This window comes from Theropithecus gelada, chromosome 3 (genome assembly GCF_003255815.1).
Source record: "Theropithecus gelada isolate Dixy chromosome 3, Tgel_1.0, whole genome shotgun sequence".
Taxonomy (NCBI): domain Eukaryota; kingdom Metazoa; phylum Chordata; class Mammalia; order Primates; family Cercopithecidae; genus Theropithecus; species Theropithecus gelada.
The window spans coordinates 154,503,756-154,526,983 of NC_037670.1; the positions used below are offsets into that span (position 1 = coordinate 154,503,756).

Genomic DNA, 23,228 nt, shown 5'->3' on the forward strand with positions numbered 1-23,228 from the left:
ACGCCATTCTCCTGCCTCAGCCTCCCGAGTAGCTGGGACTACAGGCACCCGCCACTTCGCCCGGCTAGTTTTTTGTATTTTTTAGTAGAGACGGGGTTTCACCGTGTTAGCCAGGATGGTCTCGATCTCCTGACCTCGTGATCCGCCCGTCTCGGCCTCCCAAAGTGCTGGGATTACAGGCTTGAGCCACCGCGCCCGGCCTATAATTTCTTATTTTGTATTATGTGAGGCTTTGCCCTTGTTCATAACCTGCTCTTGGATTTTTAAAACTTAGTTCCACTATTTTCTTTTTTTTATTAATTTTTTTTCTTTTAGTTTTAAATCCTCCCTTTAGCTTTCCACACTGTATTTTGTGGTTTGTATTTCTATCTTCTTATGTTGGATGCTTAATATTTCTTTCATTCTTCCCATATGTTTAAATGCGATTTCTTCTGAGCCCTGCTTTAGTTGTGTACTGTTGATTGTAAGCTTCTCTTTGTAATTATTTTCTGAATATTTTGACATTCCATTTTGAATTTTTTTAAACACAGAGTAGTTTATCCTTTTCAAGTGTTGTTTTGTTTTGTTTAGAGACAGGATCTCATTCTCTCACTCAGGCTTGAGTGCAGTGGTACAATCATGACTCACTGCAGCCTCAACCTCCCAGGCTGAAGCGATCCTCCCACCTCAGCCTCCCAAGTAGCTGGGATGACAGGTATGTGCCCACCATGCCAAGCTAATTTTTAAATTTTTTGTAGAGATGGGGGTCTTGCTGTGTTACCCAGGCTGGTCTTGAACTCCTGGCCTCAAGCCATCCTTCTACCTCGGCCTCCCAAAATACTGGGATTAGAGATGTGCGCTACCATGCCTGGCCCTTAAGTTTTTTAAAAAACATTCCATTTCTATGTATTTTAACAGCTTTATGGAGATATAATTCACATGTCATACAATTCATACATTTGAAGTGTGAAAGTCAATGGTTTCTAGTATATTCACAGATATGCACAGCCATCATTGCAGTCAATTCTAGAACAATTCATCACCTCAAGAGTAAGCTCTTTATCCTTTATTCATCATCCCCTTATCCTCCTGTTCCCCTCCCCCATTCCCTCACCCTAGCCCTAAGCAATTATTCATCTATTTTTTGTCTCTGTAGATTTCCCTGTTACAAACTTTCTCATATGAACGGAATCATATAGTAATAGTATGTGGCCTTTTGTGTCTGGCGTCTTTTACTTTGCGTAATGTTTTCAGGGTTCATGCATGTTGTAGAAGGTATCAGTACCTCATTGCATTTTATGATGGAATAATATTCCATTGTATGGGTAGACCCATTTTGTTTATCCATTCATCTGTTGATGGATATTTAGGTTGTTTTTCCTTTTTGGCTATTATGAATAATGCTGCTGTAAATGTTGACATATAAATTTCTATGGACGTATATTTTTGTTTCTCTTAAGTCTGTATGTACAAGTAGAATTGTTGAGTCATATGGTAATTCTGTGTTCTACGTTCAATCAGTTGAAGAACTGCCAGACTGTTTTCCAAAGTGGCTGGAATTTTACTTTCCCACCTGCACTGTATGAGGGTTCTGATTTCTCCACATCCTTGCCAACATTTGCTGTATATGAAATTTTTATTCTCTTTTTTTTTTCTTTTTGAGATAGAGCCTCGCTCTGTCACCCAGGCTGGAGAGCAATGGTGGGATCTTGGCTCACTGCAACCTCCACCTCCCGGGTTTAAGCGATTTTCCTGCCTCAGCCTCCTGAGTAGCTGGTATTACAGGTGTGCACCATCACACCCGGCTAATTTTTTTTTTTTTTTTTTTTTTGAGATGGAGTCTTGTTCTGTCGCCCAGGCTGGAGTGCAGTGTGATCTTGGCTCACTGCAACCTCTGTCTCCCGGGTTCAGGCGATTCTCCTGGCTCAGCCTCCCGTGTAGCTGGGATTGCAGGTGCCTACCACTACACCTGGCTAATTTTTGTATTTTTAGTAGAGATGGGGTTTCACCATGTTGGTCAGGCTGCTCTTGAACTCCTGACCTCAGGTGATCTGCCCACCTCAGCCTCCCAAAGTGCTGGGATTACGGGTGTGAGCCACTGCACCTGGCCTATGAAATTTTTATTCTTTTTTATTCTAACAGTCCTAGTGAGTGTAAGGTGGCATCTCATTGTGGTTTTTGGTTTGTATTTCCCTGATGAGTAATGATATTGAGCATCGTTTCATGTGATTGTTGGTTATTTGTATGTGTTGGCCATTTCCTCTTTGGAGAAATATTTATTCAGATCCTTTGCCCCATTTTTAATTGGGTTGTCTTTTTATTGTTGTTATAGGAGGTCTTTATATATTCTAGATACAAATCCATTGTCCTGTGTGTGATTTGCGTATATTTTCTCCCATTCTGTGATTGTCTTTTCATTTTCTTGATTGTGCCCTTTAAAGCACAAAAGTTTTCAATCTTGATGAAGTCTAATTTATTTTGTTGGTTCTGTTTCAGTGTCATATCTTAGAATCTTTTGCCAAATCCAAGATCATGAAGACTTGTTCCTGTTTTTCTCTAAGAGCTTCATAGTTTTGCTCTTATATTTATGTCTTTGATCCATTTTGAGTTAACTTTTGTATTTAGTATGAGATAAGGATTATCTCAACTGCCTATCCAATTGTCCCAGCACTATCTGTTGAAAGACTATTCTTTCCCCACTGAACAGGTTTTGGCACTCTTGTCGAAAATCAGTTGACCATAAATGTATGGGTTTATTTCTGGACTCTGAGTTCCATTCCATTGATCTATATGTCTGTTCATGTACCAACACCATACTGCTTCAATTATTGTTGTTTTGCAGTAAGATTTGTGGGTTTTTTTTTTTTTGAGTTGGAGTTTCGCTCTTGTTGCCCATGCTGCAGTGCAGCGGCGCAATCTTGGCTCACTGCAACCTCCACCTCCTGGGTTCAAGCAGTTCTCCTGCCTCAGCCTCCCAGGTAGCTGGGATTACAGGCATGCACCACCACGCCCAGCTAATTTTGTATTTTTAGTAGAGATGGGGTTTCTCCATGTTGGTGAGGCTGGTCTCAAACTCCTGACCTCAGGTGATCGGCCCGCCTTGGTCTCCCAAAATGCTGGGATTACACGTGTGAGCCACCATGCCCAGCCTGCAGTAAGTTTTGACAGGACAGTTTGAGTCCCCCTAATTTATTCCTCCCTTTTAGGGTTATTTTGGCTATTCTGGGTCCCTTGCGATGCCATATAAATTTGAGAGTCATTTTGTACAAGGGATTCATTTTGTACAAGGGACTGTCATTTTATCAGCTGGGGTTCCGATAGGGATTGCATTAAGTCTGTAAATCAATTTGGGCAGTGTTGTCATTTTGATATTGTTTATTTATTTATGTTTTTTGAGATGGAATCTCACTCTGTCACCCAGGCTGGAGTGCAGTGGCACGATCTTGGCTCACTGCAACCTCCGCCTCCTGGGTTCAAGTGATTCTTCTGTCTCAGCCTCCCCAGTAGCTGGGATTACAGGCTCACGCTGCCACGCCCCGCTATTTTTTTGTATTTTAGTAGAGACAGGGTTTTACCATGTTGCCCAGGCTGGTCTCGAACTCTTGAGCTCAGGCAATCCACCTGCCTTGGCCTCCCAAAGTGCTGGGATTACAGGCGTGAGCCACTGCACCTGGCATTTTGATGATGTTAAGTCTTCTAGTCTGTGAACATGAGTTTATTTAGATCTTGAGTTTATGTCAACAGTGTTTTGTGGTTCTCACAGGTCATTTATGTTTTGCCTGCCTTTCTCAATTCTGTCATCTATTAATATGTCCCTTAATACGTTTTCAGCAGTGTGTATACTCCTTTGTGCTACTTCCAATGAAGATTTCATTTCTGTGTTGGTTTTATTTTTCCCTTCCATTTCTTTTCTGTTCTCTGTTTATATTTCTCTCTGTTGTCTACCTTTCTAGAGCTAGAATCTCTTTAAAAGAGACATTAGTTTTTGTAAAATCTGTTGTCTCCCACCCCCTACCACAACCACTATATGAAAGGAATACAAACTCATTAATTAAAATTTGGATAATGGGCTGGGTGTGGTGGCTCACACCTATAATCCTAGCACTTTGGAAGGCCAAGGCGGGCAATTGGCTTAAGTTCAGGAGTTTGAGACCAGCATGGGTAACATAGTTAGACCTTGTCTTTACAAAAAATAAACAAAATTAGCCAGCTGTTGGGGCACGTGCCTGTAATCCCAGTTAATCCCAGCTACTTGGGACACTGAGGCAGGAGGATTGTCTGAGCCCAGAAGGTTGAGGCTGTAGTGAGCTGCAATCATGCCACTGCACTCTAGCCTGGGCAACAGAGTGAGACCCTGCCTCAAAAAAAACCCCCAAATTGGAAAATGTAGAAAAATTGAGACAAGGAGAAAATCATCCGTCGTGATTCCACTTAAAGACAGCTATATCAACATTTTGATATTTTACTTTCCTTTTAGTTCTTTATCAAGTGTTTCATTTAATACTGCGTAATAACTTATCACCTGTAGGAATTTGGGATTCTCTTAAAACTGTTCTATATTTAAATGTTTTACTCACAAGGCTTGTTTATGTTTTCTGTTATTTTATTAGGTGGAATCTCTCCTCAGTTTACCATATGAGTAACATTTTAGGTTTTTTCCTAGCTGGTGGCCTGTTTTACTTCTCTCTGTCACAACCCGGCTTTCAGAAAGAATAGACTCTGTTGTTTATTTTAATTTCTTTTTTTCTTCTCTTCAGTCTTTTGCAGTCTCACTTCTGCCTCCATCGTTCTACTCAAGTGCTCTTACTAAGGTAATAATGTCCTAATTGCTAACTCCAGTAGATAGCTCTTAGTTTTCATCCTACCCAGCTTCTCTAGAATTTGGTTTTAACTGTCTCCTATGCTAGACCCTGGGAATACATAATTAAATAAAGTTTCTATTCCTAAAGAGCTCTTAGTTATTCTTTTATCTCTTGAACTTCCTGTTAGTTTTCCTTTATCTGCCCCTTAATATTGGTATTCAAGAGTATATCTGTTTGTTTCCCCTTCTTACTCTTAGTAAGATATCATTAATGTCCTGATTAAACTTACAACTATGTCTAACCCACATCTCTCTTTCTGGCCTGTTTGCCAACAGCTTCTAGATGTTTCTACCAACTGACTGATGAGTACCTCAAATACAACATTTTCAAAAAACAATTTCATCATTTTTCCTGCCAAACCTGTTACTTCATCCTGTGCTTCTTATCCTGACTGATTTAATGGCTATATCATCAATTTAGTGAGTCAAGCCAGAAATGTGGGAATCACATGAGATTCCTTCCTTTTACTCATTCCTTATCGAATTGGTCACAATTTGATAAGGAATTGTGTTGTTGATTCTTCCTACTTACCTTCACTGTATTTGTCCCTTTCTACCTAAATGGAGAGGGTAACTCTCCATTTATGTCTTTCATTTTATATTTCAGCTATGCAGAACTATTTTCAGTTAGTTGCGTTAAATTCTTGGAACAAGGTAGGTTGAGAGGAGAGATTTTTTAAAAACTTGGAATTTCCTGTGCTACACTGTTTCTTGATTTTGTACATACCATTTCTTCTTTCTAAAGTGCCATTCTCCTAGTCATCTTTTTAGACCCACCCATGTATACTTTAATCTACATAGCATTTTTTCCTATTCTCTCTTTTAATCCCAGCACTTTGGGAGGCTGAGGCAGGAGAATCACTTGAACCCAGGAGGCGGAGGTTGTAGTGAGCTGAGATTGCGTCACTGCACTCCAACCTGGGTGACAGTGAGACTCCATCTCAAAAACAAAAAAACAAACCCACAAATGACTTATGTGTGTCAAGTCAAAGGAACATTTTTAAATCTCCATCTGCCTTGATCTCCCTTCATTTTTTTTTTTTTTTTTTTTGAGACGGAGTCTCGCTCTGTCGCCCAAGCTGGAGTACAGTGGCCGGATCTCAGCTCACTGCAAGCTCCGCCTCCCGGGTTCATGCCATTCTCCTGCCTCAGCCTCCCGAGTAGCTGGGACTACAGGCGCCCGCCACCTCGCCCGGCTAGTTTTTTGTATTTTTTAATAGAGACGGGGTTTCACCGTGTTAGCCAGGATGGTCTCGATCTCCTGACCTCGTGATCCGCCCGTCTCGGCCTCCCAAAGTGCTGGGATTACAGGCTTGAGCCACCGCGCCCGGCCTGATCTCCCTTCATTTTTAAACATCCTTTTCCCTTTTGGCTTCCTGGGCGTCAGGTCTTGTTTTCCATTTATGTGTCTGGCCTCATCCTTAGTCGTCTTTGTCAACTCTTTCCCTTCCACCAGGACATTACGTATGAGAGTTCTCAATTCTTGGTTCTGTGTTCCCACCCTTCTCTTTTCAACTTACTTGAAGTGTTCTCTTCCAAATCTGTGATTTTCAGTATCTATGCATATGCCAATAAGTTATGCCAGTTTGTAATTTCAGCCCAGATCTCTTTTGAGGGCCATTTCCTTGTTTTCTCCCTATCTACAATTATATGCTTCACATTTCTCAAGCTTAGCAAGCCTAAAACTGAATTTATGATCTTTATTATAAAATTGAAGGGTTAACTATTGGGTAATTTTAAGCAGAGGAGTGATGTGATATGATTTATTATTTTCTAAAGCTCTCTCTAGCTGCTGGTTGGAGAATGGCTAGTGGGACGTGGTAATAAGGATACATGGAGGTCATTTAGAAGACTATAGAAGTACTTTGCTAAAAAGATTATGGTGGCTTAGACTGGGGTATGGTGGTATATTGGTGGTTGGAAGTGGTTGAATATGAGATGTATTTCGAAAGTAGCATTAATAGGATTTGCTGTGAGGTGTGAAGGAGAGAGAAGAATCAAGATGATTGCTAACAAGGCTAGATGCGGTGGTTCACTCCTGTAATCCCAGCACTTTGGGAGGCCAAGGCAGGCGGATCACTTGAGGTCAGGAGTTTGAGGCCAGCCTGGCCAACATGGCAAAACCCCGTCTCTACTAAAAATACAAAAATTAGCCGGGCGTGGTGGCGTGTGCCTTTAGTCCCAGCTACTTGGGAGGCTGAGGCACAAGAATTGCTTGAACCCAGGAGGCGGAGGTTGCAGTGAGTTGGGAAAAGAAAAAAAAAGACTCCTAAGTTTTTGTCTGGAGGAATTGGATAGATGACGATCTCATCAAATGTGATGGAGCAGATCTGAAGCAGCAGGATTGCAGGGGGCAAATCAAGAGTTTTGTTTTGGCAGTGTTAAGCCTGAGATGCCTATTTGACCTCCAAGTAAGGATATACAGTAAATAATCTTTACATTAAAAAAATCAAACTTAAGGGAGATGGTGAGGCTCACAATGTTTTTTGAAATTATTAGCAAGCCTTTGGACTGGATGAGTTCACCAAAGAATATTTTTAGCCATGTGCGGTGGCTCATACCCAGCACTTTGGGAGGCCAAGACGGGTGGATCACCTGAGGTTGGGAGTTTGAGACCAGCCTGGCCAATATGGTGAAACCCCGTCTCTACTAAAAATACAAAAATTAGCCAGATGTGGTGGTGGGTGCCTATAATTCCAGCTACTGGGGAGGTTGAGGCAGGAGAATTGCTTGAACCCAGGAGGCAGAGGTTGCAGTGAGCCGAGATCACGCCACTGCACTCTAGCTTGGGGGACAGAGCAAGACTCCATCTCAGAAAAAAAAAACAAAGAATATTTTTACAAATTGGTCAAAAGACTGTATAACTCTTGAAAGTGGGAAGGAAAGGAGAAGCAAGCAAAGAAGGTTAGGGAGGTAGGAGGAAGACCAGGACTGCTTGGTTTCACAAGAGTCAAGAGAAAAACATGTTTCAAGAAGGAGGGAGAGGCTACCTTGTCAAATGTACCTGAGAGCTTGAGTAGGATAAGATTTTAAAATGGTAGACCCAGCCGGGTGCAGTGGCTCATGCCTGTAATGCCAGTACTTTGGGAGGCCGCGGTGAGTGGATCACCTGAGGTCAGGAGTTCGAGACCAGTCTGGTCAACATGGCAAAACCCCATGTCTACTAAAAATACACAAAATTAGCCAGGCGTGGTGGCTGGTGCCTGTAGTCCCAGCTACTTGGGAGGCTGAGACATCAGAATCGCTTGAACCCAGGAGGTGGAGGTTGCAGTGAGCTGACCTTGCACCGCTCTACTCCAGCCTGGGTGACAGAGTGAGACTCTTTCTCAAAAAAACCAAAAAATTTAACAGCAACAACAACAAAAAATAAAATGGTGGAATCTGTATTATTATAAGTAATCTAATAGGGTATAGCAGGCCTTTGTGGGCTGAATAGGGACTGACCTATTAACTATTTATAACATTGAAAAATATATTAAGAATTTCAAATGACAAATTGACATAATTACTTAGAATTTTCAGGTGCAGCCTAATTTTTATTAGCCTGCATATTTTTTAAGGCTTTATTTTCCCCAAATTATTTTTAAGGTCATTCCCTTACTTTTTAAAGTAAGCAGTCCTTGTCTTCCTCCTACTTCATTGACCTTCTTTGCTTCTCCTTTCCTTCTCACTTTCATGAGTTCTATAGTCTTCTGCCCAATTTTTAAGTGGTTTTGAACACTCCGTATCATTAGACTTTTACCAGTATCAGTATTGGGCAAGCTTGTAGAACACATAAAGGTTACGCTTACTTAAAATATGTAAGTATGATTTCCTATGATTGAATGCATCCAGCTTTTCTCCTAAAAGTCTTTTTTTTTGTCTTATTAATTTTTTAAATGGGAAAACATGTAAACTTGGTAAAATCAAACAGTATGCAAGAGGAGAAAGTGTCCCTTCCAGTTGAGATCCCTCGTTTTGCATTCTGTCTGCCTAGCAGTATCATCTCCCTAGAGTTTCTGGTGTGTCTTTCTAGAAGTAGAATTTGCATATATGTGCATATAGGTGTATGTTATCTTTATATTAAAGCAGAGTGCAACAACAAAGTATTCTTTCTGCATCTGTCTTTTTTTTTAACTTAAAAATATATTTTGGGGATTGTTCTGTGTTTGCACATTTAGACTTATCTCATGCTTCTTCATGGCTGAAAGTGTTGTGTTGTGTGAATGTGCTGTAATTTACCAGCCACCCAATTGATGGATATTTAGCTTGTTTCTGGTTTCTGTTATTTAAGAACATCACTGCAATGCATAGTGATAAATATTGCTAACTTGCCTTTTAATGTCTGTGTTTTAAAAGTTTTCCTCAAGTTATAGAACTTAAAAACTCACACTTATCCCCTTATTTTACTCCACTTTTCCATTCAGCTAGTCTTTTACTCCTTATGTTTTATCCCTATAATAATATTAGCCAGGGATTTATATAAACATTTACTCATAACTCAGTAAGGGAATAGATACTATTGCTGTCCCTTTTTTATAGTTAAGGAAGCTGGGGTACCCAGGACAAGACCTTGTCCAAGGACATATGGCTAGCAAGGGACAGAGCTAGGATTTAGACCCAGGCAATGTGGTTCAAAAGTCTATGCACCATGCTGCACTCCCCTCTGCTTCCTGTCCGTCCCAGTTATTTTTGTTACTAGTACTGTAATTCAGGCCCTCACTGCCGTGAACTGGACTACACTAAAAATGTTTTTTTTTTTTGCTATTCCTAGTCTTACTTTCCTAACCCATTCTCTATATTGAAACAAGATTAATCTTCCTAATGCACAGCTATGGTTATGTTGCTTCCCAGATCAGAATCCTTCAGTAGCTTCCTGCTGCATTTAGAATCCAGCCCAATCTCATGCTCTTCCCTTTTATATTTGCTATATGTCCCTGCATTTGTTCCAAGCTTTATCTAGGATGTGAGCATTAAAGCGTCATAAGACATAATAAGACTAGTGAAGTGAAATTAGAAGTATTATGCCTCGCAAAAAAATGAGGTAAGTGATCTTCGGAGTTGAATGGTGTTTTTTCTTTGAGTTATTTCCCTTTTTACCCATAGTAGCTCCTGCCGTATGGTTTCATCAACAAACTGTCAACTCAATTAATTTCAGTCAGATGTGTAATCGATCAAATGCTAACCACAGATATTTTAGTGTCACATAAAACAAATTCCTTAAAACACACACATACACACAAACCTAAAACAGAAATATGTAATTTCTTTTTTTTTTTTTTTTTTGAGATGCAGTCTTGCTCTTGTCGCCCAGGTTGGAGTGCAGTGGCGCTGTCTTGGCTCACTGCAACGTCCACCTCCCGGGTTCAAGTGATTCTCCTGCCTCAGCCTCCCGAGTAGCTGGGATTACAGGTGCCCAACACCATGCCTGGCTAATTTTTGTATTTTTAGTAGTGACGGGGTATCACCATGTTCGCCGGGCTGGTCTCAAACTCCTGACCTCAAGTGATCTACCCACCTCAGCCTCCCAAAGTGCTGGGATTACAGGTGTGAGCCACTGCGCCTGGCCATATTATACTTTTTAAAGCACCTTTAAAAATATCAGATATTAGATATTAAAAATTTGCTAATTAGTGACTGTTATTTGCTTTTGCTGGATTTAGTCCAATATAAGCTTTTATATCCTTCCGTCAGATCTAGGTATTTTCTTGGAAGGCATTGCATTTGTCAACAGAAAATGACCTGAGAGAATGGAAAGTGAGTTCATAAAGAAAAGTTATGTCTTCACTTTTTTTTTTTTTTTTTTTGAGACTTAGTCTGGCTCTGTCCCCAGGCTGGGGTGCAGTGGTGCAATCTTGGCTCACTGCAACCTCTGCCTCCTGGGTTCAAGCAATTCTCCTGCCTCAGCCTCCTGAGTAGCTGGGATTACAGGCGTGCACGACCACGCATGGCTAATTTTTGTATTTTTAGTAGAGATGGGGGTTTTACCGTGTTGGCCAGGCTGGTCTCAAACTCCTGACCTCAAGTGACCCACCTTCCTCAGCTTCCCAAAGTGCTGGGGATTACAGGCCTGAGCCACCAGCTCCAGCCGTGTCTTCACTTTCAAAATTAGTTACTTCTCTAGTTTGTTTTTTTTTGTTTGTTTTTTGTTTTTTGGTTTTTTTTTTGAGACAAGAGTCTTACTCTGTGACCCAGACTAGAGTGCAGTGGCACAATCTCAGCTCACTGAAACCTCTGCCTCCCAGGTTCAAGTGATTCTCCTGCCTCAGCCTCCCGAGTAGCTGGGATTACAGGGACCTGCCTCCACACCCAGCTATTTTAGTAGAGACAGGGTATCACCATGTTGGCCAGGCTGGTCTTGAACTCCTGACCTCAAGTGATCCGCCTGCCTCGGCCTCCCAAAATGCTGGGATTACAGGCCTGAGCCACTGCCCCTGGCCTCAGTTTATTTTTCTAAGTGGTGAAGTTTTGCTGGAGATAAAAAGGAAGGAGGGTAATACTCAATTAAGAAAAACAATCTCTGGCTATAGTTAATATTTCAAGATAGGCACATTCACATTGATACATGTAAAGTACAAATGCAGGCAGGATTTTTGGTAAATCTTACAGAAAAAAAACCTTGTACAGTAAAAAAAAAAAAAAAAAAAAAAGATTTTAAAATGAACTTTTATCTTTAAAATTTTTCCCCTTGTCTGAAACTTCTTAGAATCGTAAAATGTTAAAATTGAAAAAGACTGCTGGGCATGGTGGCTCATGTCTGTAATCTCAGGAGTTTGAGACTAGCCTAGGTAACGTGGTGAAACCCTGGCCACATCTCTACAAAAGAAAGAAAAATTAGCCGAGTGTGATGGCACGTGCCTGTTGTCTCCCTGTTGGGAGACAGAAGCAGGAGGATTTCTTGAGTCCAGGAGTTCAAGACCAGCTTGGGCAACACGGCTAGACCCTGTGTCTACTTCTCCCATGCCCCGCCAAAAAAAAAAGTATTTATAAGTGCTAAGCATAGAGTAGATACTCAGTATATAAAGGTGTTTGGCATAGAGTAGATAACAAATGTTGGTTATCCTAAATTTAAAAGAAAGTTGTTTACTTAACAAGTAAGTCACTGTTAGCTCAAAGTGTGTCATTGTGAAATTTTAAAAAGATTCCTCTTCCAGGTAGACATAGTCCCATGGGTACATTGGAGAATAGAGTGAAGGCTGGATTTAGCCTCCCTTAGACACTTTACCTGGAGCTCTTGTGCAGTAAGCAATCTGTACAACTGTGCAGCGATTCCAAATACAATATTAATTTGCTTCTCTTTTGAAATTCCTACAGATTCTGAATTATATATAGGAGTAGGACTGTACCACATGTTGTAGCCACCTAAGTCAGAATTCTTGGATCATTTTCTCTGATTCAATAGTTCTAATTAAATATTCATAATTGTTTTAGATATATCATTTTTGAATGTAATCTATTCCATATTGGCACCATCTTTTTTTCTTCATTTCAGTTTTTATTTAATTTTTATACCTTTTACTTTGAGAACTGTAGATTCATTTGCAGTTTTAAGAAATAATATTCGCTGGGTTCTGTGGCTTATGCCTGTGATCCCAGCACTTGGGAGACCGACGCAGGCGGATCATTTGAGCCCAGGAGTTTGAGACCAGCCTGGGCAACATGGTGAGACCCTATCTCTACAAAAAACACAAAAATTAGCCAGGTGTGGTGGCACACACCTGTAGTCCCAGCTACTTGGGAGGCTGAGGTAGGAGGATTGTTTGAGCCCAGGAGGTGGAGGTTGCATTGAGCCAAGATCATGCCACTGCACTCCAGCCTGGGTGACAGAGTAAGACACTGTCTTAAAAAAAAAAGGGAAAATAAATAATACTGAGAGATCCATATACCCTTCCCCAGGCAATTTCTTGGAATGATAGCATCCTGTTACTATTGTACAATAACACAACTAGGAAATTGACTTTGATACCATCCAGTGACCTTACTCAGATTTCATCAGTTTTACATGTACTTGTGTGTGTGTGTGTGTGTGTGTGTGTGTATCATATGCTGTACAATTTTATTTCATGTTAGATTCGTGTGGCCACCACAGTCAAGATACAGAACAGTTCCATCACAAGGCTCCCTGGTGGTACCCTGATACAGCCACAGCCACCTTCCCTGGCAAACCCCTGGTGACCACTAATCTGTTCTCTAAAATTTTGGCATTTCAAGAATGTTATGTGAGTAAAATCATACAGTATGTAACCTTTTGACACTTTTTTTTTTCCCTATTGGTTGCATGAATCAGTAGTTCATGGTTGTACCACAGGTTTAACCATTCATTTCGCTGAAGGACATTGGGATTGTTTCCATGTTTTGGCTATTGTGAATAAAGCTGTTAGGAACGTTTGTGTACAGGTTTTTGTGTGGACGTAAGTTTTCATTTCTCTGTGGTAAATAGCCAAGAATGTAATTGTTGAGTTGTATGGTAAACATATGTTTAGCTTTGTAGGAAACTGCCATACCGTCTCTCAGAGTATGTGTGTATCATGTTACATTCCTCCCAGCAAAGTATAACTCATCCAGGTCCTCTGCATCCTTGCCACCATGACCAGTCTTGATAAAACACTTTGGCAACTACTGTTAACTAGTCTCTCTCATTTTAAGAAAATCAGAGCTGACTGACTTCTTACATGTGTCTTCAGGTTCTCTAGAATGAGACCTTTGGTTACTTACATCAGTCTGACTTGGCAATTGGCCCTTAAATATTTGGAGGAATTCACCAGTGAAGCCATCTAGTATTCTTAAATCTTTTATACAATACTTCAATTTATATTTTTCCATCAATATCTATATTAATCATTTTCTATGTCCTTCATCTGAATAAGACAGATACTTTAATGTTCTTCTGGTTTTCCTTCTCTCAGCCTCTCTTCCTACCCTTATAAATATTCCTGTTGATAGCATCTGAGATTATAGTTTTGAATGTTAGTAATGTTTTTTCCCCAGTCAGTGCATATTTAGACTTAAAGGTTTTGCTGGTTTCTCTGCTTACTCTTTTCTTACGCCTTGTTTGTTATTCTTCCATTAATTTTTTTAAAAAACAATCCAGATATATATCTTTGAGTAATTCTTTCATCAGAAGTCTGAAGGAAGCAAACTTTTTGGATCCTTGCATATAAAAAAAGTCTTTATTTCACTCTCCTTCTTGAGCAGGAGTTGGAGTAGGCATAGGATTCTAAATGTAAAACTATATCCAAGTGTCCCAGGACAATTCGTTGAAAAGTCTATTTATTCCCCACTGAATAGCCTTGTCACCCTTGTCAAAAAAATCCATTGACTATGGATGTTAGGGTTTACTTTTGGACTCTCAATTCCATTCATTTAATCTGTATGTCCATCCATATGCCAGTACCACAGTTTTTGAATACTGTATCTTTGCAGAAAGTTTTGAAATTAGGAAGTATGAGTCTTCTTTCACTTCTTTTTCAAGATTGTTTTGGTATTCTGGGTTTCTTGCTTTTTTCCCTCTGAAGTATAGGATTAGCTTGTTCATTTTGGCAAAACAAACAAAAAGGTAGTTGAAATTTTAATATTGTTCGATTCTCTTTTGTGTCTTAACTTTTTAATATACTTTTCTATAATACTTCTTCATGCTTGGGTCTTAGTTTTATGCTCATTCATCTTTATCTGTGAGTCCTAGTTAGCCTTGCTGTGAGTGTTACGTCTGTTTATTGCAGCAGGTCTCCATGGATTGTGGATAGGGATGGAATAAGCAATGAGATGAAGTGTAGTAGTTGCCAGGCTTCTTCAGTGTGACTGTCCCCTCTTCTGCCTGGGTGTTAATATCCCCACATACCCAAGACTGGGTAATTTATAAAGAAAAGAGGTTTAATTGACTCACAGTTCTACATGACTAGAGAGACCTCACAATCATGGCCAAAGGCAAATGAGGAGCAAAGCCACGTCTTACATGGTGGCAGGCAAGAAAGCTTGTACAGGGGGACTCCCATTTATAAAGCCATCAGATCTCAAGAGATTTATTCTCTTGAGAACAGTATGGGGGAAACTGCCCCCATTATTCAATTATTTCCACCTGGCTCTGCCCTTGACATGTAGGGATTATTACAATTCAAGGTGAGATTTAGGTGAAGAGACAACCAAACCATATCATACAATATACTATATTATATAAATTTATCAATTGATACAAATTGAGCTAAAAGTCTAAAGGGATACAAGAGTAAAATAAAATGCATTTAAATAATTAAAAAAAAAATATCCCCACAGGGTTCTACCTTCTCTCTCTGATCCCAGTGTTCACACTCATTGTTCTAGCTAGAGAGTGACACCTTTGTTGTTTTTGCCACTGTTCCCATCTGGGAACAAACACCTCTGTTCTATAGTGCTTGACTCAAAGAGGTAAATGGCTGGGAGGGGTTAACCTGCTATGTAACTTCTGTGCTACGCTCCAATCACTTAGGCTGTAAATGTTTAAAATGGTTTCACTTCTTCTTGCTGTCTTTTACCTTGGGGTTGAGTTGACTCTGAGAGTTGGTCCCTCCACTTGCCCTGGTCCTCTGCTCTTAGTGTCTTAGTTGACTCTGAGAGTTGGTCCCTCTGCTTCACCTGGTCCTCTGCTCTTGGTGTGTAGGACTGTGGTGTTTTCTTTAGTCTGATTATACCCACTTTTCATCGTCCAGTGATTCCTCATAGTATTAGTCCACTAAGGGCATTTCTTGTTTTCTTGTAATTATGGTTTTTTTTTTTAATGACTTTTTTTGTTATTTGGGAGATTTTAGGGGAAGGTGAGCTTGCTCACAGTGTGCTCAGCCTACCATTTTAATTCAGCCAATGACTATGTTACATTTATAGCAAAGTAAACATAGTAAAAAAGAGAAAAAAATTAAAAACTAGCAGAAAATAAAATATTGATGAAATCATTGAAGAAATTATTATTATTATTTTTGTGGAGACAGAGTCTCGCTCTGTCGCCCAGGCTGGAGTGCAGTGGCATGATCTTGGTTTACTGCAACTTCCGCCTCCTGGGCTCAAGCACTTGTCCTGCCTCAGCCTCCCGAGTAGCCAGGACTACAGGCGCATGACACCATGCCCAGCTAATTTTTTTTGTATTTTAGCAGAGACGGGGTTTCACCATGTTGGCCAGGCTGGTCTCGAACTCCTGACCTCAGGTGATCTGCCTGTCTCAGCCTCCCAAAGTGCTGGGATTACAGGTGTGAGCCACCACACCTGGCTTATGTTTTTGTTTTGAAGAGTCTAAGCTATCACTTAGGAAGGTTGGCACTTTGCATATATAAAAATTAAAACTTCAATGAATGAAAGTTCAGACCAATAATATGTTTATATGGAACTGGAGAGGCATATATTTATTTAAAAATTTAATAAGTACATTTGTGTTGGCGTAACACTGTTATGTTGCTAGTTTCTCTTTTTTCTGCTCTTTGGGTGAAAGAATAAAACGGGTTCTGAAGTCAGTGCCTGCCTTGATTGAATAACCTCAGCAGAGTCAACAGGAGTCTGTGCATACAAACTTATGCTGGTTGCTGAGAGGGAGACATGCCAAAGATGTTTGACAGAAGCCCTGAGAAAACATAAAAAGGGTTTTTTATTACAGTTTTGGTTTGTCAATTATTTTTGTGGTTTTTTTTTTGTTTTGTTTTTGAGACAGAGTCTCGCTCTGTCGCCCAGGCTGGCTGGAGTGCAGTGGCGCGATCTCGGCTCACCACAGCCTCCGCCTCTTAGGTTCCAGCAATTCTCCTGTCTCAGCCTCCTGAGTAGCTGGATTTACCAGGCACCTGCCACCATGCCTGACTAATTTTCATATATTTTTAGTAGAGATGGGATTTTGACATGTTGGCCAGGCTGATCTCAAACTCCTGGCCTCAAGTGATCTGCCTGCCTTGGCCTCTTAAAGCTCTGGGATTACAGGCGTGAGCCACCATGCCAGGCCTGGTTTGGTAATTTTTAATGTTATTCCCTCAGTGTTACTCCAAAGTAGTTTTTTGTATTTTTCCATTGTAAAATCACATATCCTAGAATTTATGGATAACATAAAAGGGGTAATAACCTCAAGCCCAATCATAACCAGTGTTAAGACTTTGGTATGTTTCTTTCCAGTATTTTTTTATAATCACTTTTTTAAAAAATTAAAATAATACAGTATTGTTTTTCTTCCAGTCTAAAAGTAATGCCTACTCAGAGAGCTTGGAAAATAAAGACCATCATAAAGGGGAAAAAACAAAAATAATGTATTAGAACCATCCAAAGATAACTACAGTCAAATAAATTAATTTGATGTAATCTTTCCTGTATTTTTTCTGAATATATAAAAATACTTTTTTCTTTGCTAAAATGGTGTCATACTTAATACTACTTTGTACATTGTGTTTTTCATTTGCAATATATTGTGAATGTTTTGTCATGTTAATAAATTGTATATACTCTTTAGTGGTGTGTAGAATATGAGCATATTTAAGTATGTTTATTTAGCATACTTAACCATCCCCTGTCACTGGACATTGAAAGTGTTTCTAATTTTTTACCATTATAAATAATACCATAGTTAATATCTTTGTCCATACATCTTTCCATGCATCTATGATTGTTTCTTTAGGAATAGATTCCTAGAAGTGGAATAGCTGGGTCAAAGGGTATGTACATTTTAACGCTTTTGATACATAAAAATGTCAAATTTTAAGCTAATCACTTGTTATATTATGTCCTGTATTGCTAATTGTTTTATGTGTCTGTCTTGTCTCCCTAATTAGAATGTAAACTTAAGGGCAAGGGAGGTTTCTTATATATTTAATGTATCCTTTGACAGTGTGGTTTACAGTTTTGGACCCTGGAGTCATCTCAACACATACTGTATTGATTTAAAACAATGGTTCTCTAGACTGTTGAATGTCATAAACCTGTACACTAAAATATATATGTACTTATATTTATCCATATATGTATATTTAGAGTAGAGATGGGCTTGCAAATTTTCAGTTTTTCCATGAGAGAATATTAAAAAGAAAACCAACTACCATTTTCTTATCAGCATCATTTCATAAAGTAAAGAATATTTAACAACAAAAAGGTTCTAATCTCTGAAAAAAGGGCAGGCCTTTAAACGGAACATTTTAGCTTTTTGAAAAACTTACTGCCTTGTCCATATTTTTCTCATTTTGTGTTGGACTGGTGAATCTTCACCTTAGCCTAGCAGTTGTCAGTAGACCAACATTAGGGAATCACTGATTTAAAAGACTTAGAATATTAAAAGATAAATCCTTTTGCAAAATAAATAATTCTTCCCCTTGTCCATGAGTCTGTATTCTCTACAAAATTAAGTACAAATGTGCAAGTGATGCCATTTCATTATACAGAATTGGTATATATCTATGTACAAGTTCTGTAGTAAGCAAACTAGACCCTGCTGATGGACATCTGAATATATATTTCCAGTTGCCAAAAATAAAAACTGTTCTTTTTCTAGAGAATTTAAGATAGGATAAATATGGTGTTGTGGAAAGAGGCAAGTTTTTAGAGTCAGAAGGCCTCGCTTGAATCCTGGCTCTGGCATTAAGTCATTTAATTTTCCTTTAGCTTCCTTGCTTGAAACATTAGGATGATACTATCTTCTTCAAAGTGTTTTGGTAGCTCCTATTACAGCAGTTCCTTCACTATCATGTAATTATTTGTTTACACATCTGCCTTCCTCATGAGACCATGGGCTCCGAAGAGCAGGAGTCATGTCCTTGTTTTGCAATCTCAGGTCCTAGCATAGGGCTCCAGGCATAGCAGATGCTAAATAAAATGATTGTTGAATCAATACAGGATTGTTGTGAGAATTATATGAGGTAATATATGTGAAAGCTCTTTGTAAACCCTAAACATTATACAAGTGTTAATTGTTTTTATTGTCAATAACAGCTATCTTTGAGAGCTATCAAAACTTTGGGAAAAGAGAAAATTATCCCATTTAACAGTTCTATTAATTTATTAGGTTTTTCTTCTATTTTATAAGAAAACATATTTTAATTGAGGTTAACATGGAGGTAATTTGCTTCCTGGGAAGACAGATGAGTCCCTTCCCTCCTTTCCCCTGTGGAAGTGCTAAGATATTAAACGTTTGTTTAATTTAGTTGCTGTTTTAAAATTTAATTATAGTAGGGACAGCTTATTTCATATTTAAAGAATGGTGCCCATTGCTTTATCTTCTTAACCATATAATTAATATAACCTTGAAGGGAACAGGAGCCTCTGTTATGTCCAGTTAGTTTCAGAGCTCCATTTTGAAATTAACTGACTTAAAAATGTCATCATTTCTAATCTGTTCATAAAGCTCCTGGTGAATTTTTGCCACAAGATGGCATTGGTGATTATTGAGTGCACATACTATTGAACCAGAATTCTGAAAAACAGTGCACAAAATTGTATTCTTTTGGGGGTAAGAGTTGAAAACCTTCATCACTGCTTATATGTTAATTTAATTTTGACTTCCAAAACAGGGTTAAATGCTACTTTACATCACTTTCTTTCTGTATTCAAGTATTGTTTTGTTTCCTGTTTTTCTGTCTTTATAACTACAGTGACTATGTATTATTTGCCATGTGTTGTATGTGTCTGACTTATTGCTGATAATTGTGGTAACAGGTAAGAAGAAAATACGATGGGACCCAGTTAGGAGGCGCTTCATTCAGTCCTGTCCCATCATAAGGATCCCTAACAGGTTTTTGAGAGGTGGGTGATAACTAGCAAGAGATCTGTGCTTCATATGGGTTAAAGGGAACTTTGAATGAATTTTCTAAACTCAAAACTCTGGTTTTTAAAAATCATCTAGCTAATGAAACAATTGGAATAAGAAAAATCTAGAACTTAATTTTAAACCTGTTGTTGGCCACAATTGGGCTTTTAAGTTTCAGGGAGTTAGAATCACTTACTGTATTATTAGATGGTAGAGATAAATCATCTCTCTGATAAAAATGGTATTCCACAGTAGCCATATTAGAAAGAATTTTGAGTGAATAATCTATAAAATATGGATGTGGGAAAGAATTTTCTAAATATGATTCTAAGGAAGAAGTAAAAGATTATGTGATGGTATAAACTAAAAAACCTCTTTAATGTCAAATGTCGTATATTAAAAGATAAAAAAGAGAATTATTTGTAACAAAGGGGTAATATGAATATATAAAGAGTTCTTATAAACCAATAGGTTAAAAACAAATGCCCACTAGAAAAATAGGTAAAAGGATATAGAATTATCAGTTTGCTAAAAAGAAGTGCCAATAATTACGAACAAATATTTTTACTATTATTATAAACACAACAATTAAAACAATAAGATATTTTTACCTATTAGATGAGCAAAGACCAAAAATAAGAATACTCAATGTTGGCAAGGGTATGGGAAGATAAAGCTCATATATTGAAGGAAGTGTAAATTTTATACAGCTTTTCTGAAACCAATTTGGTAATATGTATTAAAAACCTTAGAAATGTTCATACCCTTTGACCTAGCAGTTTTTACTTTTAGAAATGTTGCATTCCTTCTACTTTTTATTTTTTCTACTAAAACATACTCCATACTGAAAAAAGAAAATCTCAAAAGAGGGTTGAAAACTGATTCACACTATTTTTCTAGATACAACAAATTGTCACACAAGCCTACTTAATGTTGTAATTTAGACTATATTAAATTATTTACAACCCAGTGTATCTAATTTTAAGTGGAGTTTTTTTTTTTTTTTTTAAACCTAGGAAAAAATCTTGCAACTGCTATAGATGTTTCTATATCTAGTTCCTAACCTATTTTTGGCACCCGAGCTCCAGATCATGCATAAAATCAGCCGTAAAATGGGTCAAGATAAGATCCTGAAGATGGTGTACCACCTTTTAGCATGAGTAAATTTTGTTAGAAAACATTAAGGGCCAGGCTGGGTGGCTCATACCTGTAATCCCAGCTCTTTGGGAGGCCAAGGTGAGCAGATTGCTTGAGTCCAGGAGTTCAAGACCAGCCTGGACAACACGGTGAAACCCTGTCTCTATAAAAAATACAAAAATTAGCCGGGCATGGTAGTGCACACTTACAGTCTCAGCTATTTGGGAGGCTGAGGTGGGAGGATCACTTGAGCCCAGGAGGCAGAGGTTGCAGTGAGCCATGATTGCGCCACTGCATTCCAGCCTGAGCGATAAAGTGAGACTTTTCTCAAAAAAAAAAGAAAAATATTAGGTGATTTTAGTATTATATGACAGGAAAGCCATTGTACACACGGCCAAGCAGGCATGTCTAATTCTATAGCATTTTTTCTTTTTTCTATTTATAAATTAGAATGCCAATTTCCCAGTTTCCAATGAGAAATCTAACTTGTGCTGAATAAAGCATAAATTAAACTTCATTTAATTATATTAATAATTATAATTATGCATACTAAATATAAGCATAATTAAGGAATTGTTTAGGATATATAATTCAACATAATGATATAGAACATGTAAACATAAAAAATAGTGACATAACAGGTTGTTTCTGTATGGTAGGGATTTTATTTTCTTTTGTATGGTGTTTGTTTTTCAATTTTTTGATTGTGGAAAAAAAGATTGCACAGGTAAGTTTTATAGCATTGGTTATTTGTAAGCCCTCAATAGCCTCAATCAGTGGTTGAGAAAGGTGGCCCCTGACAGTACTGGAATTGAGGTGGGAGTTAACTCAGCATCAGCAACATCAGGATCACTAGTGGCCTTCTTTTAGTTCTCACCTTCTTTAACCTCTAAGTAGTGTTTGAGGCTGTTGACTACTTGCCCTTCTTAAATTTTTCTATTTTTTTGGGTTGCTGTACTGTATAGTTCTAGATGTTTTCTTCCTGCCTCTTTGATTGTTCATTCTGTTTCCTTCACTAGCTTCTTTCTTCCTGCCCCCTCAAGGTGGGTATTGCTCCAGTGTTCTGTGCTCTCCATTATCTCCTTTAGTTGTCTCATCAACTTTCACAGGCTTAACTCTCTTCGTTTGTTTGTTCGTTCATTCTGTCATTCTTTCAGTATTTCTTGATTGCTTCCTATGTACTGTGCTAGCGTGATGATCTGAGTAATAGAGAATCAGGTAAACAGACAATTACAGAACAATTTGAGTATAATTATTTGTGGTAAGTGTTCTGATGAGGTAGCATGCTATGGGAGCACACAGGAGAGGTACCTGACTCAACTTGGCTGGAGGAGGGTGACAGAGGAGTGGCCATGAGGATGACATCAGAAGGAATGTGCTTAAAGGCTGAGTAGGTATCAGCAAAGGAGGGTTGGATCCTCTCAAACCGTGGGGATCAGGCAGCTTGAGTAAAGGCATTTAAGCAAAACAGGACATGGTGCTTTTAGAGATCTAGAAAGTTCAGCACAGTGGGAAAGGGGTGGACAAAAGAGGCTGGAGAGGGCCCAGACCAAGTGGGCACCACCCAAGTGGGGTTTTCAGGGTCAGATTTGGTTTTTTAGCTAGTGAAGAAATTTAATTAAAGGCTAGTTATGAGATTATTAGTTATCAGTATGCAAAATGATGGAGGCTGAAATGAGGTAGTTGTAACAGGAATGGAGAGTAGGGGCCGGGCATGGTGGCCTGCACCTGCAATCCTAGCAGAGTGAAACCCTGTCTCTCTACATACACACGCACGCACGCACGTACAATTAGCCAGGTGTGGTGGGGGCATGCCTGTAGTCCCAGCTACTTGGGAGGCTGAGGCAGGAGGATTGCTTGCACCTAGGAGTTCGAGGCTGCAGTGAGCTATAATCATGCCACTGCATTCCAGTCTGGGTGAAAGAGCGAGGCCTTGTCTCATTAAAAAAAAAAAAAAAGTGCAGAATTGATTTGACATATAAGGAAGTGGAAATGAAATTAGATGTAGATTTTAGGCAAAGGATAGTAAATTCAGTTTAGTTTCTTCAACCAACCAATAATAGCATTAATAGCATATCCTTTAACACTTGGTCCAAGAGTATTTCCAGGGAATCTTCCTTGGCAGGCCTCTCCCCTCTTTGTTCTGATGGCAGCCTCCGTGTACCTACCTATATCATAGCACTTATTGCACTGACTTGTAGTTGTTTACTTGGCTGTGCCTCCCATTAGACTGTAAGCTCTGTAAGGGCAGGGACAATCGGACAGTGCCTTTCATATCTTTACTCCAGTTTGTAGGATAGTGCATGTAGCAGTTATATCATATGTATTTGAGTTGAATTACAGTATTGTAAAGGCCACTGTCAGAAAATAGGATGGGACTAACATTTTATTTTGTTCTCAACTTCTCTCTGGTATTGGTGACAGTGAACTAATGAATTGTTGAGAACATGAAAATGCTATTGTTTAATGCTTCAATAGGTTGCCTGGTTTTGTTTGTTTGTTTTTAATTATACTTTTGAAATAGCCACTTTCAAGCCTCAT

At 38.9% G+C, this 23,228-nt stretch overlaps 1 protein-coding gene across 2 annotated transcripts in view; it reads left to right on the forward strand.

Annotated features, from left to right (window-relative positions):
- KLHDC10 (kelch domain containing 10) overlaps nucleotides 1-23,228 on the forward strand; it is a 70,087-nt gene that overhangs the window by 11,817 nt on the left and 35,042 nt on the right. The window contains exon 2 of one of the 2 annotated variants that reach the window (XM_025380114.1): nucleotides 19,460-19,546. The exons of the other annotated variant lie outside the window; for it this stretch is intronic. Coding sequence (XP_025235899.1) covers nucleotides 19,460-19,546 — 87 coding nt within the window. The remainder of the gene's footprint in view (nucleotides 1-19,459; nucleotides 19,547-23,228) is intronic. 2 annotated transcript variants of the gene reach the window in all.